This window comes from Chiloscyllium punctatum, chromosome 8 (genome assembly GCF_047496795.1).
Source record: "Chiloscyllium punctatum isolate Juve2018m chromosome 8, sChiPun1.3, whole genome shotgun sequence".
Classification (NCBI taxonomy): domain Eukaryota; kingdom Metazoa; phylum Chordata; class Chondrichthyes; order Orectolobiformes; family Hemiscylliidae; genus Chiloscyllium; species Chiloscyllium punctatum.
Window position 1 is genome coordinate 69548497 of NC_092746.1, and position 24084 is coordinate 69572580.

At 40.4% G+C, this 24084-nt stretch overlaps 1 protein-coding gene across 1 annotated transcript in view; it reads left to right on the forward strand.

Moving 5' to 3' along the window:
* The window catches only part of kcnh8 (potassium voltage-gated channel, subfamily H (eag-related), member 8), a 431818-nt gene that overhangs the window by 363012 nt on the left and 44722 nt on the right, over nucleotides 1-24084 (forward strand). Inside the window, exon 11 of the mRNA XM_072575729.1 lies at nucleotides 12399-12613. Coding sequence (XP_072431830.1) covers nucleotides 12399-12613 — 215 coding nt within the window. The remainder of the gene's footprint in view (nucleotides 1-12398; nucleotides 12614-24084) is intronic.

Here is a 24084-nt window from a genome sequence, read left to right on the forward strand (position 1 = left end):
TCTAGTGATTGTGTCAACTGTCAAGTTTATATTGGGACCTTTCAATTTTGTCAACATGTGAGGTTTGCTTTCAGAATTATACCCATTCTTCAAAAGCTCTGGTATCTGCCTGGCATTATGAAAAAATTGCTCAGATATGTCCTGTCCACAAAAAAAACAAGAAAAATCCAACCTGGTCAACCCTACCAGTTTACTCTCAATCATCAGCAATGTGATTGAAGGGGTTGATGATAGTCACATTAAGTGGGATTGACCCAGCAATATCCTGCCCATTGATGTTTTTTTGGATTTCATCAGGGCCACTCAGTCCCTGCCTCCATTACAGCTTAGTTCAAATATGAACAAAAGGCTGAACAATTGACGGTGACTGTCCATATCACTAAAGCATGAAATGACTAAAAATGGCATCAATGATTCCTAGCAAAACTGCAGCTAACTGGAATCAAGGAGAAATTACTCCATTTGTTGGAATAGTACCTATCACAAAGAAAGGTGATTGTGGTTATTAATGGCCAATCATCTCAATCCCAGGATTATCTCTTAGGGAGTTTGAAATAACACCACAGAGGCTGGCATCCCATCAACAATCACCCTTTATTTACACGTGAAGAGTCCTTTACAATGATCTAGCTCCCTCAGAGCCAGCTCTCAGAGTACATAGAATGTCTGACACCTCTTTTTATCTTTCAGCCAGAGCACCCTGATCAGATCAGATTAACAGCCCCAATCAAGGGACATTCCCCCACCCCAGGTCTGAGGACATAAACACATTATTTTGTTTTTGTAGCTCCTCCTGGGGCATTTTAGCACCAGCTCAGGTTCCTCCCACGCTGCCTCAGATATGGGAAACGTGGAAAGCACAGTAGTTCACCTCTTGCGCCCGGAGCGTCTTGGAAGAAAGTCATTCTCTTCTTCAGGCAGCAAGACGGTGTCATCCACTAAGTCCATCCCAGATTCTAAGCTATCTTCAAAACTTGATGGAAAGGGGGAGCCCATGTATTCTGAAACAGTCGGAAAGGCTGACAAGGGGCTGGGCATGTCTTGCTCCTGCACTATTTGCAGTTTGCAGCTTTCATGTGGTCCAATTGCTTATTCAGGACCATCATAGCAATCCAAACTTTAAATGTCACTAGTCCTGACCTTGCATTGACCATACCTATTACCCATTTATGGCTTTTCCTATGGTTCCTACACCTAGGTTTACCTGCTGAAGTTAACTGTTTCTCTCGCTGAATGGACTCTTGTGTCTGGTATTAGTGTTCCTAATGCCCTTTCACCATCATCAACAACCCTCCCCACCCCCTACCCCCACACCCTCTCACTTCCAGGAAGATCAGATTTAACCTGGTGTGGAGTGTTCTCCCCATTAGCAACTCTGCTGGAGCTATCCCTATAATTGCATGAGGGGTGGTCCTCTAATCAAATAGAAACCGGGTGAGTTTAGTATGCAGTGAGGCTGTAAGCCATTTTGTTAAACCTGCCTTCACCATTTGACTGCTCTTTCCGCCAGACCATTGGATGATATGGAGTATGGAGCTGTCCTTATATGTCAAATATCATGCGACTTTAAGAAATATTCACATTCCCTGCTGGTAAACAATAGCGCATTATCTGTGACTAACACTTCCAGGAGTCCACGTATTGCAAAAAATGCACACAGTTTTTCTATTATCATCTTTGTTTTATGAATGAGCTATATACATGACTAGCTACATTAAATGGGTGTCCACAGTGATTAAGAGCATTGAACCAATGAAAGGACCTGCAACATCACTCAAGTTTGACACCATCCTGATCAAAGCAACCGACTTGATTGATACACCATCCCCCACCTTCAAAATTCACTCCCTTCAACACAAGTACATAGAGGCCTCTGTGTGTACTATCTACTAGATCTACTGCGGCTTCTCACCAAGGCTCCTTAAAAAAACACTTTCCAAACCCATGACCTCTACCATCTAGAACAAGGGCTGTAGATGCATGGGAACATCACCATAAGCAAGTTCCACTCCACCCTCACACCATGCTGACCCACTATATCATTGTTCTTTCATTGTCACCACGTCAAAGTTCTAACAGCACTGTGGGTGTCCCAATACCCGAAAGACTGTAATGATTCAAAAATGCAGCTCACATTCTGTAGCATGGCTCAGAGATCAGCAATAAATTCTGGCCTGGCTATCCCATCTAACATCCCATGAGCAAATAGGACAAAAACTAGAAAAAGGGTAAATTCAGATCCCACAGCACAAAAGCAAAATACTGTAAGTACTGAAAGTCTGAGATAAAGACAGAGAATGTTGGAAACACCATATGTGATTGGATTTGTCAGTTTTATTTTTGTAACAGGAACGTATAGTGAGATTTTTCCAATTTCCAGAATTTCAGCTGTTCTGGAACAGTTATGTTAGAGCCATAGTTATTTCTGGAGCACAGGACGTCAACATTCCTGTCAGGATTTTTCTAGTTGCCAGAGCTTTTGCTGTATCCAGTATACTCAGCTATTTCATAGTATCATAGGCAATGAATCAAATTGCCTAAAGTATGGCACTGCAGGTGGCTATATCCTAATGGTTTGAGCAAACCACGTTTTGTGATTAACTTTGTGTTTCCCCAAGCAAAGTACATTCTGTGCTTTCGTTGCCCTCATTGTTTCTTCCAAATGCTGTTCAGCACAAAGGGATATGGATTCATCAGCTGGGAAGGACAATGGGTTGTAATCAACTGGAAATAGTCCCTTAGAGTAATGGGGACCTTTTAGAAGGGAGATAAGGTGAAACCTCTTCAGCCAGAGAGTGGTGAATCTAAGGAATTCATTGTCACAGAAGGCTGTGGAGGCCAGGTCATTGAGTATATTTAAGACTAAGATAGATAGGTTCTTGAATATAACGGGTTTTAGGGAGAACGCGGTAGAATGGGGTTGAGAAACTTATCAGCCATAATTGAATGGTGGAGTAGACTTGATGGAGTGAATGGTCTAATTTATTCTGCTATGCCTTATGATCTAATTTCCTTGCCCACTTTGACTTGTATCGTGAGAACTCATATGGGATCCAGAGTCAGTGTTGAGTTCTGCTGGGGTCATTTTCTCTCATTGTATACCACTTGACAGTATCTTGGATCTGAGTCGAAAAGTGTAGCACTGGAAAAGCACAGCAGGTCACACAGCATCCGAGGAGCACGAGAATCAACGTTTCGGGTATAAGCCCTTCATCAGGAATGTTGGGGGATGGGTAAGAGGGCTGAGAGATAAATAGGAGGGTGAATGTGGGAATGGGTGGAAGGTAACTGGGAAGGCAATAGGTCAGCGCAGATGGGGGATGGTGGTGATGGGTTGGAAAGGAGGGTGGAGCAGACAGGTGGGAAGAAAGACGGACAGGTAGGACAGTTCAAGAGGGTGGTGCGAGTTGGAGGGTTAGATTTGGAATGAGGTTGAGGGAGGGGAGATAAGGAAACTGGTGAAGTCGACATTGATGCTGTGTGGTTGGAGGGTCCCAAGGCAGAAGTTGAGTCACTCTTCCTCCAGTCATCGGGTGGCTAGGATTTGGCGGTGGAGGAGGCCCAGGACTTTCATGTCCTTGGCAGGGAGGGAGGGGGAGTTGAAGTGGTCGGCTACAGGGCGGGAGGGTTGTTTGGTGTGTGTACCCCGGAGATGTTCCCTAAAACATTCCACGAGTTGGCGTCCTGTCTTTCCAATGTAGAGGAGACCACATCAAGAGCAACAGATGCAGTAGATGAGGTGTTTGGATGTGCATGTAAACTTCTGCCAGATGTGGAATGATCCTTCAGGACCTCGGATGGAGGTGAGGGGTGGGCATAAGTTTTACACCTCTTGCAATGGCAAGGTAATTTGCCAGGAGGGAGGGAGGGCTGGGGGGTGGGGGAGGAGGGAGGGGGTGGTGGGAGAACGTGGACTTAACAAGGAAGTCATGGATGGAATGGTTTCTGTGGAATGCAGGGGTGGGGAGGGAAATATATCTCATCTCTGGTGGTGGGGTCTGACTGTAGGTGGCAGAAATGGCGGAGGATAATGCGCTGTATATTGAGATTAGTGAGGTGACAGGGGTTTCTATCCTTGTTGCGGTAGGAGGGTGGGATGTGCAGGAAGTTGAGGAGATGTGCTGGAGGGCATTATTGACCACATGAGAGGGGAAATTGTTGTCCTTGAAATCGGAGGCCATCTGAGATGTCCTGGAGTGAAATTGCTCCTCCTGGGAACAGATACAGCAGAGGGGGGGCGAATTTGGCAGTAAGGGATAGTGGTTTTACTGGGGGAGGGAGGGGTGGAGCTTGTCCAGGTAGCTGTGGGAGTCAGTGGGTTTGAAGTTGATGTCTGTATTTAAAATCTTGGATCTTGGATCTTGGATTTGCCTTGTATGTGGGACAGATATGTTCGGGAATGGCAAGGGAGGAGTCTGGGACATTGCCTGATATTATGATTCTGGGTCAGGTTGCTGCTTGACTAGTCTGTGGGACAGTTCTCCGAATTCTTGCACAGGTCCCCAGTTATTAGTATTGCGGAATTGATAGGTGTACCTTTGGTGAGCTGGAATTTAATGTCAAAATTGAATGGCTCGTCAGTTTCTTTCCTACTGTACTTTTGCTGCACTTAATCTTCAAATTTGTTCCTTGGTCAGTTAGAAAGCACTGGAATATCCAAGGTTTTGTTTTTCAAATGGCCACAATTCCTCTGAGTTCATTCTTATTTTGTTTGGATTCTAATTAGACTGATAAACACGGGATGTATGTGCAATATTTAAAACTAAGTCATCAAGACAAAATATTGTAAATGCAACCTGAAATGTAAAAGAATGCTGTAAATATTTAGCAATTCAGGTGACATCTGTTCTCACCACAGATGCTGCCCGACCTGCTAAGTATTTCTGGCAATTTCTGTCACATATCACAGGTTCTGAAGATGTTTATTGAATATGAAATCTCCTTGACCCATGTTGAATTATTCCAGGTTCCCATTTTAGATTCTATATGTTAACATAATTCTGAAGTAATTACTATTGCTGCAATAGGTGAGTCTAGGAGGGAGAGAATTATTGTTCAATGTGACATTAAATTGGATTTTGATTTTCAATTCAATCCATCACACCAATCAAATGATGGGATCATTTTGGATATTTGAACCATCACAATGTCCTCTCTACTATTTCGCTGATGAAAGTATGTAGTACTATAAAATGGGATTCCATATAAATTGGCAGACTGGGCAATTCAATATTAAGAATTAATTTACACTACCTCCCTTGCTGTTTCACACAGCCCCATTTTAATTCAGTAACTATGGAAATGAGTGAGCCAGTGTTGCAGTTATGTTATTGAAAGGATACAAAGTGAATGCATCATCCTCAGGGTGACACAAATGTTGACTTAAATCACAGCAGTTAATAATTTTGAATTCATTTAAATAAAAAACTGGAAATTCAAACAAGTCTGATAACAGTGAAAGTAACAACAAAATTCTAGTGAAACCAAAAATAATTTACCAAATGGTTTTTATGTAAAGAGACATCCAGTCATTCTTAGTTGTATCTTGTATAGGACTTTGCACACCAGCACAGTTAGCTGTCTTCTGATGTGATTGAATAACAGCCTCAGTTATTATTGGCTCACTGGTTAGCACTGCTACCTCACAGCACCAGGGACCTCGGTTTGATTCCAGCTTTGGGTTACTGTCTGTGTGGAGTTTGCACAATCTCCCTGTGTCTGTATGGGTTTCCTCCGGGTGCTCCAGTTTCCTCCTACAGTTCAAACATGCGCAGGTTAGGTGGATTGGCCATCTTAAATTGTCCAGGGATGTACAGGCTAGATGGGTTAGCCAGGGTTACAGGGATAGAGTAAGAGGCTGGGTGTGGGTGGGATGCCGTTCAGAGGGTGGGTGTGGACTCAATGGGCTGAATGATTTCCTTTTGTACTGTCGGGATTCTGTGATGATTCTGCCAAAACATTTTCAGAATGGTGATCTGCCATCTCCTTGTCAGGACAACTAGGGTTGAGCAATAAATTATTGGGAGAAAGCAAGGACTGCAGATGCTGGAGATCAAAGTCGAAACATGTGGCACTGGAAAAACACAGCAGGTCAGGCAGCATCCGAGGAGCAGGAGCATTGACATTTCGGACAAAAGCCCTTCATCAGGACTGTGATGAAGGGCTTATGCCTGAAACTTCGACTCTCCAATAAATTACTCAAGTCATTCATATCACAAGAATGAATTTTTAAAAAATATGGTATGTCTGGGTTGACTCAAGCAAAATATTGGTGTGTACCAGTTAAAGCATAAAAACAGAATCTTAGCAGAAATTGGTTCAGTGTGACTTTTGGCAACTATCATTGAGGACTTCTTTCTGTGAGTCCTAATGAGTTTTCTCACACTATCTTTCCAATCTTGCATTAATTATGCACCAAGCCCCTTCTAATCGTGTCCTCCCACTCACCGTGGGCTAAAGTACAAGCCACTACTGGGGCTTCCTGGAATCTGCATCATCTTTAAAGCCCAGCCGCCAAGCTAGTCAAGTGCTGCCAGTCAAAACCCTATGTAGTTTGTAGCATTTGCTTAGATATTGTTGGACAGAGGATAATAGGCACCTTGCCCTGCTGACAAGGAATTGACGATCCTGCTGAATGGTTGGTGGAAAGGGGGTATAATATGCAGTCACTACCCATGGAATGTCCCAGTGACTAATGAGGGTCTACAGGAGCTGGAGTTGACAGGCTACCACTCTACCTTTCATGTCAGAAGTTGTTATTGTCCTGTTTCTATCCAATGCTGGGATAATGGGAGATTACATATCAATGAGGCACGATGATATAATACTGAGAATGTTAAGGTGTGCAAATAGACCTCTTGTCACTTAACTGATCTCCTTCCTGAAGAAGGGCTCATGCCCAAAACGTTGATTCTCCTTCTGTTTGGATGCTGCCTGACCTGCTGCGCTTTTCCAGCAACGCATTTTCAGCTCTGATCTCCTTCAACACCATTTTCCTGTAATATGTTCCTAATATGCAGAAATCTATCAATCTCAGTCACAAAAATACTGAATGACTCAATCTCCATGAATAACAAGGATTTGCCCTCCTTTGAGTGAAGACATTCCTTCAAATCTCAGTCTTAAATGGCCTGCCCCTAATTCTAATAGGTGCAGAAACCCCATCATAGGTATTATTTGGAATGTTAATGCTGTATCTCATTGAGGTGCCGGAAAAGCACAGCAGGTCAGGCAGCATCCGAGGAGCAGGAAAATCAACGTTTTGGGCAAAAGCCCTTCTATTCCTGATGAAGGGCTTGTGCCTGAAACATCAACTTTCCTGCTCCTTGGATGCTGCCTGACCTGCTGTGCTTTTCCAGCACCACTCTGATCTAAACTCTGGTTTTCAGCATCTGCAGTCCTCACTTTTGCCAATGTTTCATTGAGTAGAGTCATCTATGAATTAGAAGCACATTCTCCATTATTTAAAACATGCATATTTAAAATAGCCAGTTGCTAATATATGGTTAAAAACCTGATAATATTATTCATTTGGTATAACATCAGTTTCAAAGTTCCAATTATAATGTGTTGTATGCTCCGGTGCAGAGAAATGTCAGAAACAACAGCAACAATTCTATGTGGCCTTCATTAATCTGACCAATGCTTTTAACTCAGTCAATCAGAATGTGCTATGGCTCTCCAATGAAATTTATAAGCACCCTCTGTCTCCTCTACATTAAGATGTCATCAACGGTTCTCTCTGATGTTATTATGACCGAATCCTTTCAAGTTAAGACAGGTTTCAAGCAGAGATGTGGCACTGCCCCACCCCTTTCTCCATCTTCATCACCACCATTCTTCATTTTGTCAAGAATAAGCTTCCCAGTGGGGTGGTCATTGACTACAGGATGGACAGAAAACAGCACCAATCCCACTTATCAAACTTTGGTATGCAGATGACAATGTCGAGATTAGAGTGGTGCTTGAAAAGCACAGCAGGTCAGGAAGCATCCGAGGAGCAGGAAAATCGATGTTTCGGGCAAAAGCCCTTCATCAGGAATAATGAAGGGCTTATTCCATGAAGAGCTTTTGCCTGAAACATCAATTTTCCCGCTCCTCAGATGCTGTCTGACCTATTGTGCTTTTCTAGCACCACTCTAACCTAGACTCTAATCTCCAGCATCTGCAGTACCCACCTCCGCCAAGATAACGATGCCATCTCTGCTCTCTCAGTAGAGAATCTTTAAACCTCATTAATGCCTCAGTCTCAACATCCAGAAAATGCAAATCCTTTATCAATGTGTCCCAGATCAAATTCCAGTCCAATCCTTCATTAAAATCAATGGAGAAATCCTCGCAAAAATGGATAATTTTCCCTTACCTGGAGAACTACCTCTTATCTAAGGTTGACATTGATGTAGAGATTCAACATTACATCCAATCTGGGAACTACAGCATTTAAAAGCCTAAGGATGAGAATCATCAATGTATCTCTGAACTAACACCAAGATTCTTATGTATAAGGCAGTCTTTCTTCTGACTTTTCTCTATGGTTGTAAAACGTGGAAGATGTATCGATGCAACCTTGAAAAGTACTATCGATACTGTTTGGGGTGGATTTGCCACATCAGCTGGGAGGACAGCTGAACGAATGTCAGTGTCCTTGAAGCAGCTAACAGTACCAGTGCCAAGGCCATGACCATCTGAAACCAACTCCACTGGACTGGCCACATGCTTAGGATGTCTGAGTTCCAGCTGCCAAAGCAAATCAATGCCCAGTTCAAGGAAAATACTCAAGTGAGAGAAGGACAAAGGAAGCATTTCAAAGAATCCCTCAAAGCTTCCCTCAAGAAATGCAAAATAGATGTTAATGCTTTGGAGACCCTTTTCAGAAGAAACTAACTTGAGGAAACTCCTGCATGAAGGGTCACAGTTTTAAAGGAACCCCCATCAACAAAAACAAAAGTATGGAAAAGGAACTAGGAAAGAAATGCCAACAATTTCCAGGTCAAAACACTTGTCAAGTGTGTGGTTGAAGATGTGGCTCTAGGTTCAGGTTCATCAGTCATGTAAGGACCCATAGAACCTGTGACCAGTGACATGCAATTTGCTGAATGGACAATCATATTGATTAGGGAGTGCTGACAATCGAATTGTCTGTTTATTTTGGACAGAATTAGTTGTATTTGCCCACTAGTGTTGTTGTATGTGTGAATTTGAGCCGTTTTATTGTTTCTCCAGTTTCATCATGACCAGGGCTAAGGTGCTATTGTCAGTACAGACCTCTAGATCCTTTGGTTAAACCTAGACTAAAATCTGGGGTCATGTTCTCACGAGAGAGAGAGAGAGATGCTGCTGCTGCACTAAATGTCATTCAGCAGAAAACAGAGTTTTGGGAACTAGGATTCCTGAGTCAATAAGAATTCTGAGGCATGCATGAAGGATTACATGAAAAATTTAATGACTGCTATTCTAGTTTTGGTCTCATTAAGGAGAAGTATCAAAGCTGCTTGTCGTGGCATCTCTCCAGGATCTCTGTAGTTCTCTGAAGATCTCTGAAGCAGGAAAAGAAACGTAAATGTGATTTCAAACAATGTAAATCCACAACAAAATGAGGAGAGCACCAAGTCAGAAGTGTTATAATCCTAATGAACATTTCTGGCCATGGTCAAACCACATTTAGAGTATTGCATACAATTTTGGTCCCCTTTCTTGAGGAGGGATATAGTTGTATTGGAGACAGTTCAGAGGAGATTCACTAGATTGATTCCAGAGACAAGGGGTTTGCCTTCTGAAGAGAGATTGGGTAGTTTAAGCCCCTCCTGTCTGGGGTTTTAGAGAATGAGAGGAGATCCAATTGAGTTATATTAAATGTCAAAGGGGATTGGCAAAGTAGATGCAGAAAAGATGTTTCCTCAGAAGGGCAATCTAGAATGAGAGGTCATAAGTTTAGGATAAGGACGAATAGATTTAAAACAGAGATGATGAGAAATTACTTCTCTCCAAGGGTCATGAATCTGTTGAATTCACTACTCTAGAGTACAATGAATGCTGGGAGATTTAAGGAGATAGACAGATTCTTAATTAGTAATGAGTTGCAGGATTATGGAGAGTGGGCAGGAAAGTGAGGTTGAAGCATAGGTGAGATCAGCCATGATTGTATCCAATGGCAGAGCAAGTTCAAGGGCCTGAATTGCCTACTCTTGCTCCTGGCTCTTACGTTCTTCTGTAAAGAATGTTGTACTATTTGCAGAAAGCGAACCTGAAAACATGATTTGAGCCTTTACTGCATTGTCTGTGACAGTGAAGACTACTGCAACATTCAATTTCTGTGATACTAAAGAATCTCAGGGAGCCACCGAGTTATATCTTATATAAGTCAATTGACTGCGCTTAATACAGCAAATGGATCAGGAATCCTTTGTCTTGGGAAATTAATATGTGTTTTTCAAGGAAATCAGACAGCAACAGGCATATACACTTAGCTTCAACTCACTTACTTGCTTATCCAGGGTACAGGATACTATAAATGCCTGGCTCCTCTTAAAAAAGAAGTCCTCTTATTTGAATTAAAAGGACACTAATTCACGAGTATGCAGCTTTTGTGTAGTAAAAGTTAAAAAGTCAGTAAGTAGTTGCAAATAGCTGGTAGCTCATGCAACTCCTTCACCTCCAGACAGCTCATTATTCCACCTTGTACACAGAAGGTCAAGAATTGAAGGTTAGGTTGAAGGAACTGTTTTTTCCATTCTATTGTTACAGTTTTGCAGTGGTATTGCAGGCTCTATCTCTTGATGCAGTGCGATGATGTAATGAATCTCTTCTTTCCAATAGAATGATTAAGGTGGTAACCATTGGAGTTGTGAAGCATAGGTTTTGATCCCTGGATTATTATTAAGGTATCTCTGGGGAAATATCAAAATGCAACGTATTCACTTCACTACCTTGCCCATTGATTGGGGCACCTGTTTGGTTAGTCAAGAAAGAAGTGGGATGTGAAGGCATAGAATTTCAGAGGAGTGGAAGTGAAAGCAGCAGGAAAACCATGAAGCAATCTGGTTAATACTCATAGCAGAACATTCATCCTAGAAAAATTCCCATTTTGGTATCCAGGATGATTTCTCTGTTCAAGCTTTTCCTCTGACCTTCCTTTGCAATAATATCACCCAAGAAGAAATGACCCTGAATCTATCCATATTATTTCTCATTTGCATGAAGGTACAAATCCCTGCCACAGCAAAAGGAATTTCAATTTTCACATTCTGCAGCCAGCACATTTATTGCATGTTTGTGAACCCAATTCTTTCCACTTATAATGCTTCCTATGCCAACAGTGACTGCTTTTTCTGCACAGTAAACTTATTTGGAGGTTTACCAGAGGCAACAGCAGAGTAGTAAAATGGGAACTAAGTATTGAAGTAGGGCACAATTTCTCACATCCAATTACTACTGGACAAGATTCCAGACTGAAATTTGGCTTGATAGGTATCTTCTTTTATTTAATGTGGTGGTCTTTCACTGAAACATAGGCACATAATGTTGCAGGTTTGGTTTTAGCAATAAAACAAGTTTATTAAACAAAAAATTAATATAAAATAGAACAAACCAAACTATTTACATATAATGCAATTTGAAAAATTTCAAAACATATGGCAAAATACAGTCCAATCTATTCCAACATCATCACTCAAACACCAGAGAGAGTTCCCTCTTCGATCATAACTAGATGTTTGACTTAACTGTTTCTTCTAATTCCCAGTCCTGACAGCTTTGTAGCCTGTTCCTTGATTTTTCACACAACTGAGCTTAAACTTCTGGAACTTCAAATAATCTCTTCAAGGTTCTAACCAAACACTTCTGATATGGAATTTTCAAACTAATACCATTATACGGGGTTACATTTCCTAACGGTTCTAAATTAATTCCTTTCTCCAAGAGATCTGACCCCAGCCAGATCTTCTTTGTAATGCCCAAAAGTTTTTTCAATCCCTGGGCTTTTTCTAAACTAAAATCAATGATTGAGCATTCTAAACAAAAAGAAAGCTAATACCTTTTAATATTTAAAAAGATTGCTTAATCAGCCTCATCTCCAGAGGTCCCTCCAAGATCACAAAATAAAGCTTAAAAGTCCACGACGTTGCTTTGAAACACTAGGCTACCATCATAGCAACCGATAGGAAGCCTTGGTAATCCACATAACTCTCAAACGTTGGAAACCACATCCAAGATGAGATCCAAGTGCAGCTACCATCAACAGATGCAGTATTATTTTTTCGATTTTTTTGTTGCAGTGCCCTAATTTCCACAATACCCAGGAAAATCAGTCTTAATGTTTCATATTGATGCACTGTGTTTGAACTCAGTTCTCCAGTTTTTGTAAAATGTTTTGCAGATCTGTATTGTTTATTGTCTTCCAGGTAAAGGTGATCTAATTGGTGCAAATCTTGCAAATAAAGACCAAGTTATCAAAACCAACTCAGACGTTAAAGCTCTAACCTACTGCGACCTGCAATGTATTAATCTGAAAGGTCTCTATGAGGTGCTGGAGCTCTACCCAGAATATTCTCATAAATTCAAGGAGGACATTCATCATAATCTCACTTATAACCTCAGAGAGGGTCATGAAAGTGATGTAAGTACAGTAGTGTTGCTTATTGTATTTCTACTGACATTAAGAGACCATTGAAATTCAGACATATTCAAAAAAGTTGTAAAATTTTAAGACACTTAATGGATTTTCAACTTGTGATTATAGCTTCAGGGTATTTCCTCCTGTAAATTAAAGCTATAAAGCTACAATTTCCACCACAATGTTACTGTGCATGACTTTTGCCAAAAAAATAACTTTGTGATATTACCAAAGTGTTTCTGCTGTGGCAGAATTTTATGTTTTTGTTTGGCGTTATTAGCTCCACAGAATACTTATACCACAAATCAACATGTTTATCAAAACAGGTTTGAATGCTATTTTTATTTCCTCAATTTACTTGTTTTTCTTTCACCTCCTGAAATAATCCGTTTATGTATAAGGCAACCCAATTTACGATCATCCATTACAAGTGCTTGTAGTTATGAATGTGATCCCATTCATGGCTGTAATTTCAAAGACTAACATGCAAATATTTCCTGTACTTGCAAACAGCTGGTTTTTTGGTTTATGTTTTTTTTTGCTGCAAGCCTATTCCATCCAGTCCAGGCATCATTCTGGTGAGTCCACGTTATGGAAGGATGTGATTGAACTGGCGAGGTTGTAGAGGAGATTTACCAGGATGTTGCTGCAGAGTTTTAGTTCTGAAGAGAAATTGAATAGACTTGTTTTTTTTTTGTGGAATAGAGGAGACTGAGGTACGACTTGACTGAGAATTTTCAACTTACGAGGGGCATAGATAGAGTAAATGAGAAAAACTTTTCCCATTGTTGGAAACACCAGTGACTGGAGTGGGATGGGGGTTTAGATTCAAGTTAGGGGGCAGAAGGTTTTGTGGGAATATGAGTAAAGATTATTTCACTGATGGGAATCTGGAATTCATTACCTGTAAGGATGTTAGAAGCAGAAACTCTCATCACATTTGAGAAGTATTCAGATTTGCATTTATGATGCTAAGACATACAGCTACAGGCCAGTTGCTGGAAAATGGGATTAGAATAGTGAAGTGGTTGTTTTTGACAGGTACAGAATTGATTGACCATAGGGCCTTTTTCTGTGTTGTAGACCACTATGATTCTACAACACGAGTTTGAATTCCACCATGGGTAGAGGCTGAAATGCAAATTTAATAAAACGCTAGTCCAGTGATAGCCACGTAACCATTGTTAATTGTCATAAAAACCTATCTGATTCACTCAAGTCTTTAGAGAAGGGAATCTGATGTCCTTACCTGGACACGCCTACATATGACTTCAGACCCACAACAATCTGGTTGAGCCTTTACTATCCTCTGGACAATAAGGGATGAGCAATAAATGCTGATCTTGCCAGAGGTGTCCACATCGCAAGAATGAATTTTAAAAAAGGCAGGTAATATTCTGATGTTTTTGATTTTATTATAAAAATATATACCACCAATCACAGAGAAAAACATAAATTGAAGAAAGAGTATTTTCCCAAAACCCAGCACTAATGTATTATTCAACAGTAAAAATATTTTTTCTAAAAAAGCACTCTATGATCTCCATGTTTGTTGGAACCCTTTCAGCATTCTCCTGTTCAATTTCTCATGGTTCTGTAATGTACCTTCAGTATTTGTGGGATTGTAAAACATCAATTTCTGCTATTGCCACTGTTCTAACCTGCAACATATTTAACAACCATAGCAATTCCAGAATACAAAGCGAAAACAAATGTAGTCAGAAACTTAATCTTAATCTAACCCAGACCATTGAAAAAATGCTGAACAAGACCAGAGTAAACAGTTTTGAAAGAAAGAAACATTAGTTCTTAGGATATTCTCAGTTATTTCTTTTTATGCTTTATTTTTGTTTGCTAATAAGCTTGATGCTTCCCAGACATGTCTAATTAAGCTGTATTATAAATATGATCCACAATTATTGTAACCTTCCAGGATCAAAATTATTGGAATTGTGCTTAGGTATTTTGAGTTCAGTCAATCACCCTCAGGATAATTTCCAACAAGGTTATGAAGCAGAATTCTGCCATAACCAAATTCTAGCATTTTATTTTAAAAGTCAATTTGCAAGAAAAGGAACATTACTGTGTCAGTAAGGGTAAAACTGAGATGACTCAGATCTCCCTCTCCCCTCTGCTGAAGATTTATGCAATGATTTGTACTCAGCCCAGATGCCAGCTCACTGAGCAGAAAGATAGCGTCAGAGAGAGAGAGATGGTGGTTGCTGAGTGTGAATCCACCTGACTTGAGTTCTCCATCTCCAATTTCCACTTGCCAAATCCCAATATATGTATTTGACCCTTCCCTGAACATTATCCTAATACTATTCTGCTTTGGTTATTGTAATCCCCACCTTTAGACTAACTCTCTGTGTCATATACAAACACTGGCAATTGTAAGCCATCCAGTTCTTACGTTTTGCACTTAGCGGCAGAGGGTGGCGTGAAGGTATTGTCACTGGTGGAATTGGCCTGTACACTCCTGCTTTCTGGTTTCCTCCCTTTTGAATAAAAGTGTTACATTTCCTATCCTCCAATCTAATGGGACCATCCCTGAATCAAGGGAGTTTTGGAAAATTAAATGAATGATTCAATTATGTTGCTAGCCACTTCCTTTTAAGATTCCAGGATGAAGTCCACCAGGACACTCAATACCACTTCTCTAATGATTGTCATTTCCAGAATTCCTCCTTCCTTTAGTTCTAGTTGAGACTTTAATATGTTTGGCCCCTTTTATTAATAAGGCTCTCACAACTGTAATTCAAATGAAGAAGAAATGGCAAGACAGAAGCTGAAATGAGGAAAGAAGCTTTTGGGATTAAGTAATGAGTTGCTGTATTCATAGAGGAGGAAGAATGAAATATATCAACATTAGGAAACAATTACTATTAACACATTACCAGCATTCACAATGTTCCAGCTCGGCTGTGTACAGCAGCAGCATATCCAGCAGAATGTCACAGCAGAATCTAGAACAGGCTATGCACTACAACATTCTGGATTAGTGGTGCTGGAAGAGCACAGCAGTTCAGGCAGCATCCAAGTAGCTTCGAAATCGACGTTTTGGGTAAAAGCCTTTTACCTATGCACTACAACAAACAGTCCGTGCACAACAAAATGAAAGGACAATGGGCCATTATTTAGGAGTTATAAAAATACTAGAGATGGTCAATCAACAGCTTGTTTAACTAAAATTGACATAGAGAGCATTGACAGCATGATGTGGTAGAATCCCTGGTGAAGAAGGGAAAGATTGTAGGTTAAAGTGAAATTGTTGAGGTGTTTGGGATCCATGTGGCTGGAAAGTAGGGTGTAGGGACCAGTACTGGAATAACAGCTGCAGCACTAACATGAAAGAAAAAATACTTACATTATTTTAGAGGATTTGATTTCCTCCCATGTTGTATTAAATCCTCAGGTGGCAAGACGTTGACCCCAGAAATACAACATTTCTAAGGTGTTTTGCCATGCTGCATTCAAATAGTTATGGAAAATTTGGAAGGATAACTGTTTAAACAGGAATCCCTTAACATTCGAGTAAAATGCACAGTTGTCAGCTCAGCTTGGGAGAAGCCTTTGTATCTTCCATAAAGAAGGTGTACAAGCTGGACCTAACCATCACAGAGGAGAACAAAACAAATTCAAGGACCAGTTTCATTAAGAGTTTTCAAAATTTTTGTAAAATGTATAAGGTGTTGTAGAGACTTGGAGTCATTTAGCACCAAACAGGCCCTTCAGCCCAACTTGTCCATGCCAACTAGGTTTCCTAAACTAAATTAATCCCATATTCCTGCATTTCTTCCATATCATTCTAAACCTTTCTTATCCATGAACCTGTTCAAATGTCTTTTGTAATTGTATCGGCCTCTACCACTTCCTCCGGCAGCTTGTTCGTTATATGTACCACCATCTATGTGAACAAGTTGCCCCGAGAGCCCTTTTAAATCACTCCCTCTCTCACCTTAAACCTATGCCCTCTAGTTTTGAACTCCCCTACCCTGGTGAAAAGATCTTGGCTATTCACCTTGTCTCTGCCCCTCTGATTTTATAAACTACTGTAAGGCCATCCCTCCGTCTCCTCCAGGGAAAAAAGTCCCAATCCATACAGCCTCTCTTTATAACCAAAATCTTCCAGTCTCAGTGTAAATCTTTTTTAACATCCTTTCCAGTTTAATAACATATTTCCATTGGCGGAGCGACCAGGATTGTATGCAGTACTGCAAAAGTGTTCACACTGCTCAATAAATTCAAGATCCTTTGCACGGTATTATTGGATTTATTGCAATCCAGATTTTGAAAATTGTGGTATGCCTTTCTTAAGAGATCAAAATAAATACAAAATTACAGCCCTGTTTCTCTTGGACAACCGTCATTTTGAGAGTGCTATAAATAGAATGAGGGCTTTCCAGGCATGTCCAATGTAAATCAAACATTACAATGTACTTTATGCTACATCTTTGCAGAAGTTGCCTTTGATTTGAAAATACCAAGTTAAGAGTTGATCTCAGTTGCTCTGGGACGCTCCATCCAGAGGAATTGTGAAATGTTTCATTGATAGCATTCAGAAAAGAGAATTTTGTAAGCACTGAACCTTTTGTTGAACTATCCAGTTGACTTTGACTACAGAACCAGAGTACACTAAAAACAAAAGAAGCATTAGTCAAGATTAGAGATTACGACAAATGTGTTTCCCAACACAGTGGAATAAGACCATAAGACATAGGAGGAGAAGTAAATTATTTTGTTCAGTAAGTTTGCTCTACCATTCAATATGATCATGCCTTTTTCCCCATAACCTAATTCCTGCACTGATTAAAAATCTATCTATCTTGGCTTTCAATATATTTAATGATCCAACCTCTATCGCCCTCTGTGATAAAGAATTCAACAGATTCACTACCCTCCTCATCTTTATCTAAACAGAACAACCAAACTACTCGCAGATTATGCCCTCTGGCTTCCACTCCCTCATAAGGGGAAACAATCTCTCCACAACTGTGCATCTACCATGTCAAGCTCCCTCAGAATCTTATATGTTTCAGTAAAGTCACCTCTCATTCTTCAAAACTCCAAGAACTATTAAGCTCAATTTACTCAACCTCTCCTCACAAGAAAATCCCTCCATACCTAGAAACAGCCTAGTGAGCCTTCTTGGGGCTGCCTCAAATACTTGTACATCTTTTCTTATATTAAGGGACCAAACTATTCTCAAAATTCTAAGTGTGAGCTGATTAGTGTATTGCATAGTCTTGGCAAGATCTCCTTTTTCTTTATACTGCATTCCCTTAAAAATAAAGAGCAACTTTTTGACTGCCTGCTGAATTTACATGCTGATCATTTATGATTTAGGCATGAGGATCCCCAAATCCCTCTGTGATGCAGCTTTCTGTAATCTTTTTCCATTTGAATAATATTCTTCTATTCTTCCTGTCAAAGTGTATAATCTTCCATTTTCCCTCATTATATCCATCTGCCATGTTTTTGAGCAATCACGTCACCTGTCTATATCTCTCTGTAGACTCCTTTCCCATCCCCACCACTTGCCTTCTGATCTATTTTTGTATCATCTGCAATTTTAATGACAATACCTTCACTTCCCTCATCCAAGTCTCTAATATATTTTGTCAATACTAATGGCACTCCAATAGTTGCAGGGTGCCATCCTGAAAATGCACCCCCCACCTCTAACTTGTCTCGAAGTTAGCCAATTTCTAGCTATCTGTGTTCAGCTAAATTGGAACGTCATAAAAAAGGAATGTAGACTCTCACTGCAATCCACTAATCTGTGTTCCATCAATTAGGACCATTATATCCAGCAGCAACTGAGAATATTCAGGATTGCATTTGTTGTTAGTACCTGAAAGGGTTGACTACCATTGAAGATCAGTTTGGCTCATCAGGATATAAAGGATATACTCTGGTAGGTGTTAGCCAGTGATTTTTAAGTAACAACTAATAGTGATGTGTAGTTAATCTAACATATAGCCTGATGTCTCACAAGAGATTATCATGTAACTCAGATTTGCTGCAACTAACTACTAAGCACAATGTAATAAACCCATTTTGTCATTGAGACCAAGTCCAAATTCTGCCAAAGACTGTGTGGACATCCTTCCCCATGCAGTATCAATAATTTAGACTCATAGCAATCAGAATGATTAGTGGCAATGAATTTACCCAAGGTCTTTCAGACAGATTTGATGAACAAAATCACAACATTTGACAAGGTTCCTCATAGTAGGCCGGTCCAGTAGATTAAGTCACATGAGATCGACAGTAAGTTTGCAAATTGGATACAAAATTGACTTGGTCATTGAAGACACAGAAAAGTTATGGGGGGGGATGTTTCTCAGGCTGGAGATCTCTGACCAGTGGTGTTCCATAAGGGACCTCAATTGTTTGTACTATATATTATATAAATGACTTATATGAAAATGTAGTTCATTGAATTAGTAGGTTTGCAGATGACATAAAAATTGTGAATAGCAGAAGAAGTTTATCAAAGGATAAAGCAGGATATAGATGAGTTGGAAAATTGGGTGGAGAAATGGACAAATATGAGGTGATACATTTTTGGAGACCAAATGCAAAGGGGTCAGTATAGAGTAAATGGCAGACCCTTAGGAGCATTAATATACAGAGGGATCTTGTGGTGCAAGTCCATAACTTCCTTAAAATGGCAACACAAGTGGATAACATGGTAAGGCAAGTTTGACTTCATTGGTCAGGGCATTGTGTATAAACGTTTGTGAATCATATTGAAGTTGTGTAAAACTTTAGTTAGACCAGATTTGGAGCATTGTGTACAGTTTTGGTTCCCACACAATAGGAAGAATGTGGAGGCTTTGGAGAGGGTGCAAAAGAGGTGTACCTGGATCTTACCTGGATTGGAGTGTATCAGCTATTAGGAAATGTTGGACAAACTTGGAATGTTTTTGCTAGAGTGTCAGAGGCTGACAGGTGATCCGATTTAAGTATTTAAAATTCTGAGAGGCATGTATAGAGTGAATAATCAGAGTCATTTTCCCAGGGTAGAAATGTCAAATACCAGGGCTATTGTTTTAAGGTGAGAGGTGTGAGGAACATTTATTTCACAGAGGGTGGTAGGTATCTGGAATGCATTGCCAAGGAAGGTGGTAGGAGCAGACATATTAGCAAAGTTTAATGGGCATTTGAACAGGCACATGAATACGTAGGGAATAGTAGGATATTGACCGTGTGCAGGCTGATGGGATGAGTTTAGAATGGCATCATAGTTGGCATAGACATGGTGGGCCGATGGGCCTGTTCCTGTGATGTACTGTTCTATATTCTAGGTTTTAACATACATCATGCGTACAATGGTGCTGATTTTGTAATATATACTGTTATAGTAGCAGAAGGTGGACCCACTGTCCCATAAAACAATTCTAGCAGTGGTGAGCTTTTGAAGAAAGCTTTGTTTCCACTAAAAATCACAGTAATACACAAGAAGAAAAAGAAAAGACGAGGTATTCTGAAAATCATGTAACTTTAAACATCCAGCCATATTAAAGCACTCAAAGCCCATCAGTTTCTGGTAACGCAGCAGTCAGCAGTTCAAAAGACTGGATAATTGTACCAATTCAATCTGTAGAAGCCCAAAACAGCCAAAAGTCTTATGTAGAGGATGGAGTCTTACCACAGCTACTTGGGGAAAAACACCAATCATAAACCTAGGATAAAACCATCAATATTGGACACTTGAAGTCAATACGATCTACGACTGGAATGTGAAATTCTTACATTTAAGGAAAAGTTCTAGATTGAGAAGCTAAAGAAAAGCCTAAGCGCTATACTTAGTCAGTAAGCATTTCTAAACAATGTGCAAAAATATTTTAAAAACTCTTGGACCACTGAACTACTAATGCTTACTTGCACAAAGAGGTTAACACCTTACAGCAAGCACATTGGGAAGAAGTTTCAGACGACTAAACATACCTTCTTTTGATTACATATCCTTCTATGATGATGAACCACCTTTGAAAGATGCAACTCAACTACTCCTTGGGTAATAGATGACTCGTTTGAACCAGATATGACAGAGATCCTACAGGTTCATAACAATCTAACTAGTACCAAAGTTGACACTGGTATGAGTAATATCTGAAATCAGTGAAGGAGAATGAAGCTATAACCTTCTGCCATGATACAGGCAGCACACTGCTTAAGATTAAGGTCATGCTGAGAGTCCTCAAGAAATACAGACACCAATTTATACACCATCAAAAACCAACATTTCTCACTTCTGAGCAGAAAAGTACACTTTGTTCTTAAAATTCTACAGGATGTTGAACAATCTCAATCAGCTAAAATAAAACAGTGATCAACATAACTCTACTCAACTAAAATACTTCATAGGTTTCAAAAGAATTTTCACAAAATGTAAGGGAAAATATTCACCACTTGAGTTTAATTACATTGGGGTGTGACAACTCTTCACAATTAACAGGTTAGGAGATATTACTGATTTTACATATTTTGAGAAATTGTTCATTTGTCTTCCAGCTACAGATGTATCTTTAAAATCTGATCATCAGACATCCTAGACATCACAACAATCTTGAGTTAATAGTAGACTCATAATGTCGTCAGATCAGCTGTTTAGGAAAGCTCACCAAAACAGCACATTCAGCGTTACTGTCTGTGACTGAACCTGATTAAATGATGATGTTATCCAGAATAATACGATTAAGAATAAAATAATCATATCAAGTTTGCCTTGTAACAATGTCAAAAGGAGAAGTTTGCTTGGTTAAGGAATACAATTACCTTCTCTGAGAAAATTTGAGAAAACTTAGATCATCCAAGAGAAACAAACCTTTGCCAGTGACATTGATGCCAGAGAACACCCCTCAAAGGGCATTCAGTAAATCAAAGATGCAGCAAGTTACAGTACAGTAACAAACTGCATCTGAATGCCTCATCCTCAAGCAGCAGGTTTCCAATCAAACCAAGTTGTCAGCTATTTGTAAACTCAGAGGCTTTTAGGAAGATGAGGTGGTGATAAGCCTACTTATTTGAAACAACTGCATAAAGAAGTTAGTAAGTAGAAAATAATTAGAAAATAAAAACTTGAGCAGAAATATTATATAGGACAGCAGTACCTGAAAGGGTTAACTGCAGCACGAGATAAGCTCCACCTATTAGGATGGTACTAGGTTACAAGCTAACAGTAACACTAACAAGACGGATTGGTGGCAGTGAATCTACCATTTCAGATGGATTGAATGGACCACAACATATACCATCAGCTGCGAGGATTTCATCAGATGTACCAGCATGTTCATCTCTTAGGTGGGTTCTCATATCCTACTATCTATCTTGAAGAATTGGAGAAGTGTGTCTCTAGACCCCTTACTTCTCCTCTTGACTTACTAAGTTTTCCAATTTGGTATTGCTGTTGTCGAAAACCCAAAAAGTTCCCCTTGAACTGCAGTTTCATCTGCAAAGACATCAGCAGGAGTAAAAGCTTCTTGAAGAAACATCATCATTTAATCTGGCACTCACAGCTACCAGCTGTCATTGTGTGTACTTTGAAGCATAGCATAGATTGGGATCAGCACATAATGAATTACTGGGCACAAATGGGGCTGCAGCCAGGCCATGCAGGGAGGATGTGGCAGCTGCCTCATAAGCAAGGGCATAGATGAGGTTGCTTCAGAAGACTTAGATCAGGAGCAGTGTACAAATCGAAGCTGATGAACATGTACTCAGGTGCATTGACAGCCCTCCATTTACACGGCCTGTTGCTGCGGAAAGACTGCCAACATCATCAAAGGCCCCTCCCACCCTGGTAATACTCTCTTACAACCTCTTCAATCAGGCAGAAGATACAGATGCCTGAACACACACACCAGCAGATTCAGGATCAGCTTCTTTCCTGCTGTTATTAGACTGACATATGGTCTCTCTAAATTCAGATAGTGCTGATCTTGCTCATGTTGATCTTGCCTAGCCCTGTGCAATGTAACTTGCATGCCTCTGTCTAGTTTTCTTTTCACCCTATGATCTGCATGTCCTTGCTTACTATGATCTGGCTGTACTGCTCGTAAATAAAGCTTTTCACTGTACTTAAGTACATGTGACTATAATTCAATCAAATCAAATCAAATCAAATCCACATAGACACCCATTCCAGCCAAGGCTTATGCAGGGGTCAGGCTTCAATTTGATTTGGCACTGAGCTTGGAGCCAATCCTTTCCCAAATGGAAGTCATGGGCATGTGCAGAGCTGGCATGGTGCAGCGTCTGATTGTCAATGTTTCCATTCAATTGGAGCATCGGCAGCAGCTACCTAGTCTCTCAGTGTAGCAGTGGAAGCTCAGACAATGAACATGAGAGACATTTTTGAAGCTTAGCCATCATGCCAGCAAATTCCAGCTTTCAAAGGAGAACACCTATAGCCTCCTACAGTAAACCAGCAACCTGTATTCCAGCAGATTACTAGAATTACTGAGGCACCGCACTGGGAAGTGCCAGTGGCTTCATGGAGCTCTGAACTTGATGTCCTCTCTCAGGGGACAGCACTTGTGCTCTCATGGCTGCCATTCTACCAGTGTGCCTGCTGCTCCTTGTCAGCCAACTATTTCAAACAGCTACGGGTAGTGCAGTCCAAATTTGGACTTGAGGCCCAGAGTTGCACAAGATCATCCTGCAAAACTGTCCCTATTGAAAGACAGCAACCATGCTGCAGCAATTAGTGAAAGGAGATCTGGGTGAGGCAAAGATATTTGGAGGGCATAAAGGGAAAGAATAAGGTTGACTAGTCCAGTCTTTTTTAATAAAAGTTTGCAAATATTGGTGGTTACAGTGGTTATGAAATTATTTTCAGTGCTGTGTTTACTTCAGAGTTATAGCTAGGCGGATGCCATGATTATTCCCAGTGGAAACTTTAGAAGGTCTGTTGTCAGACCAGATGCTCCCTTACAATCCATTCAGAATGAATGCATCCGAAAGGTTTCCTCCTCCCTCCTCCTCCTTTTTCTTATCCCTATCCTTTTCCTCTTCCTCCTCTGCTTTTCCCAAGGACCATACAGACAATCTGCTGTTGAGAACTGTACACTCATTGGACTGAGATGGTGGAGAATGCAGCATTACGAGTCTGGAGGCACACTCCACTGAGGACTGTTGGGCTTTCCCTGAGCAGTCCACCAATGGAAACATGGTCAGGTGGTGGAGCAATATTGTGCAGCAACTAACCCTGATCTGACGGGGTGCTGAAATACTCTGGTAGATGTTGACTGCCTCAGGATGAAAGCACACACAGAGTGGCAGGCATTCAGCAATAAGAAACACAGGGTTTTAGCCAGACAGTACTTTCCCTCAAAGGAAGTGCTATCTCTGGCAGTTCTGGTATATTTCTGCTTTTGGATGTAGTACCTTGTGCATGCCAGCTGTGGCTTCCTGCACCATTGCAAATTCTGACACCCTGATAAAACCATGTTCCTTCTTTCCGG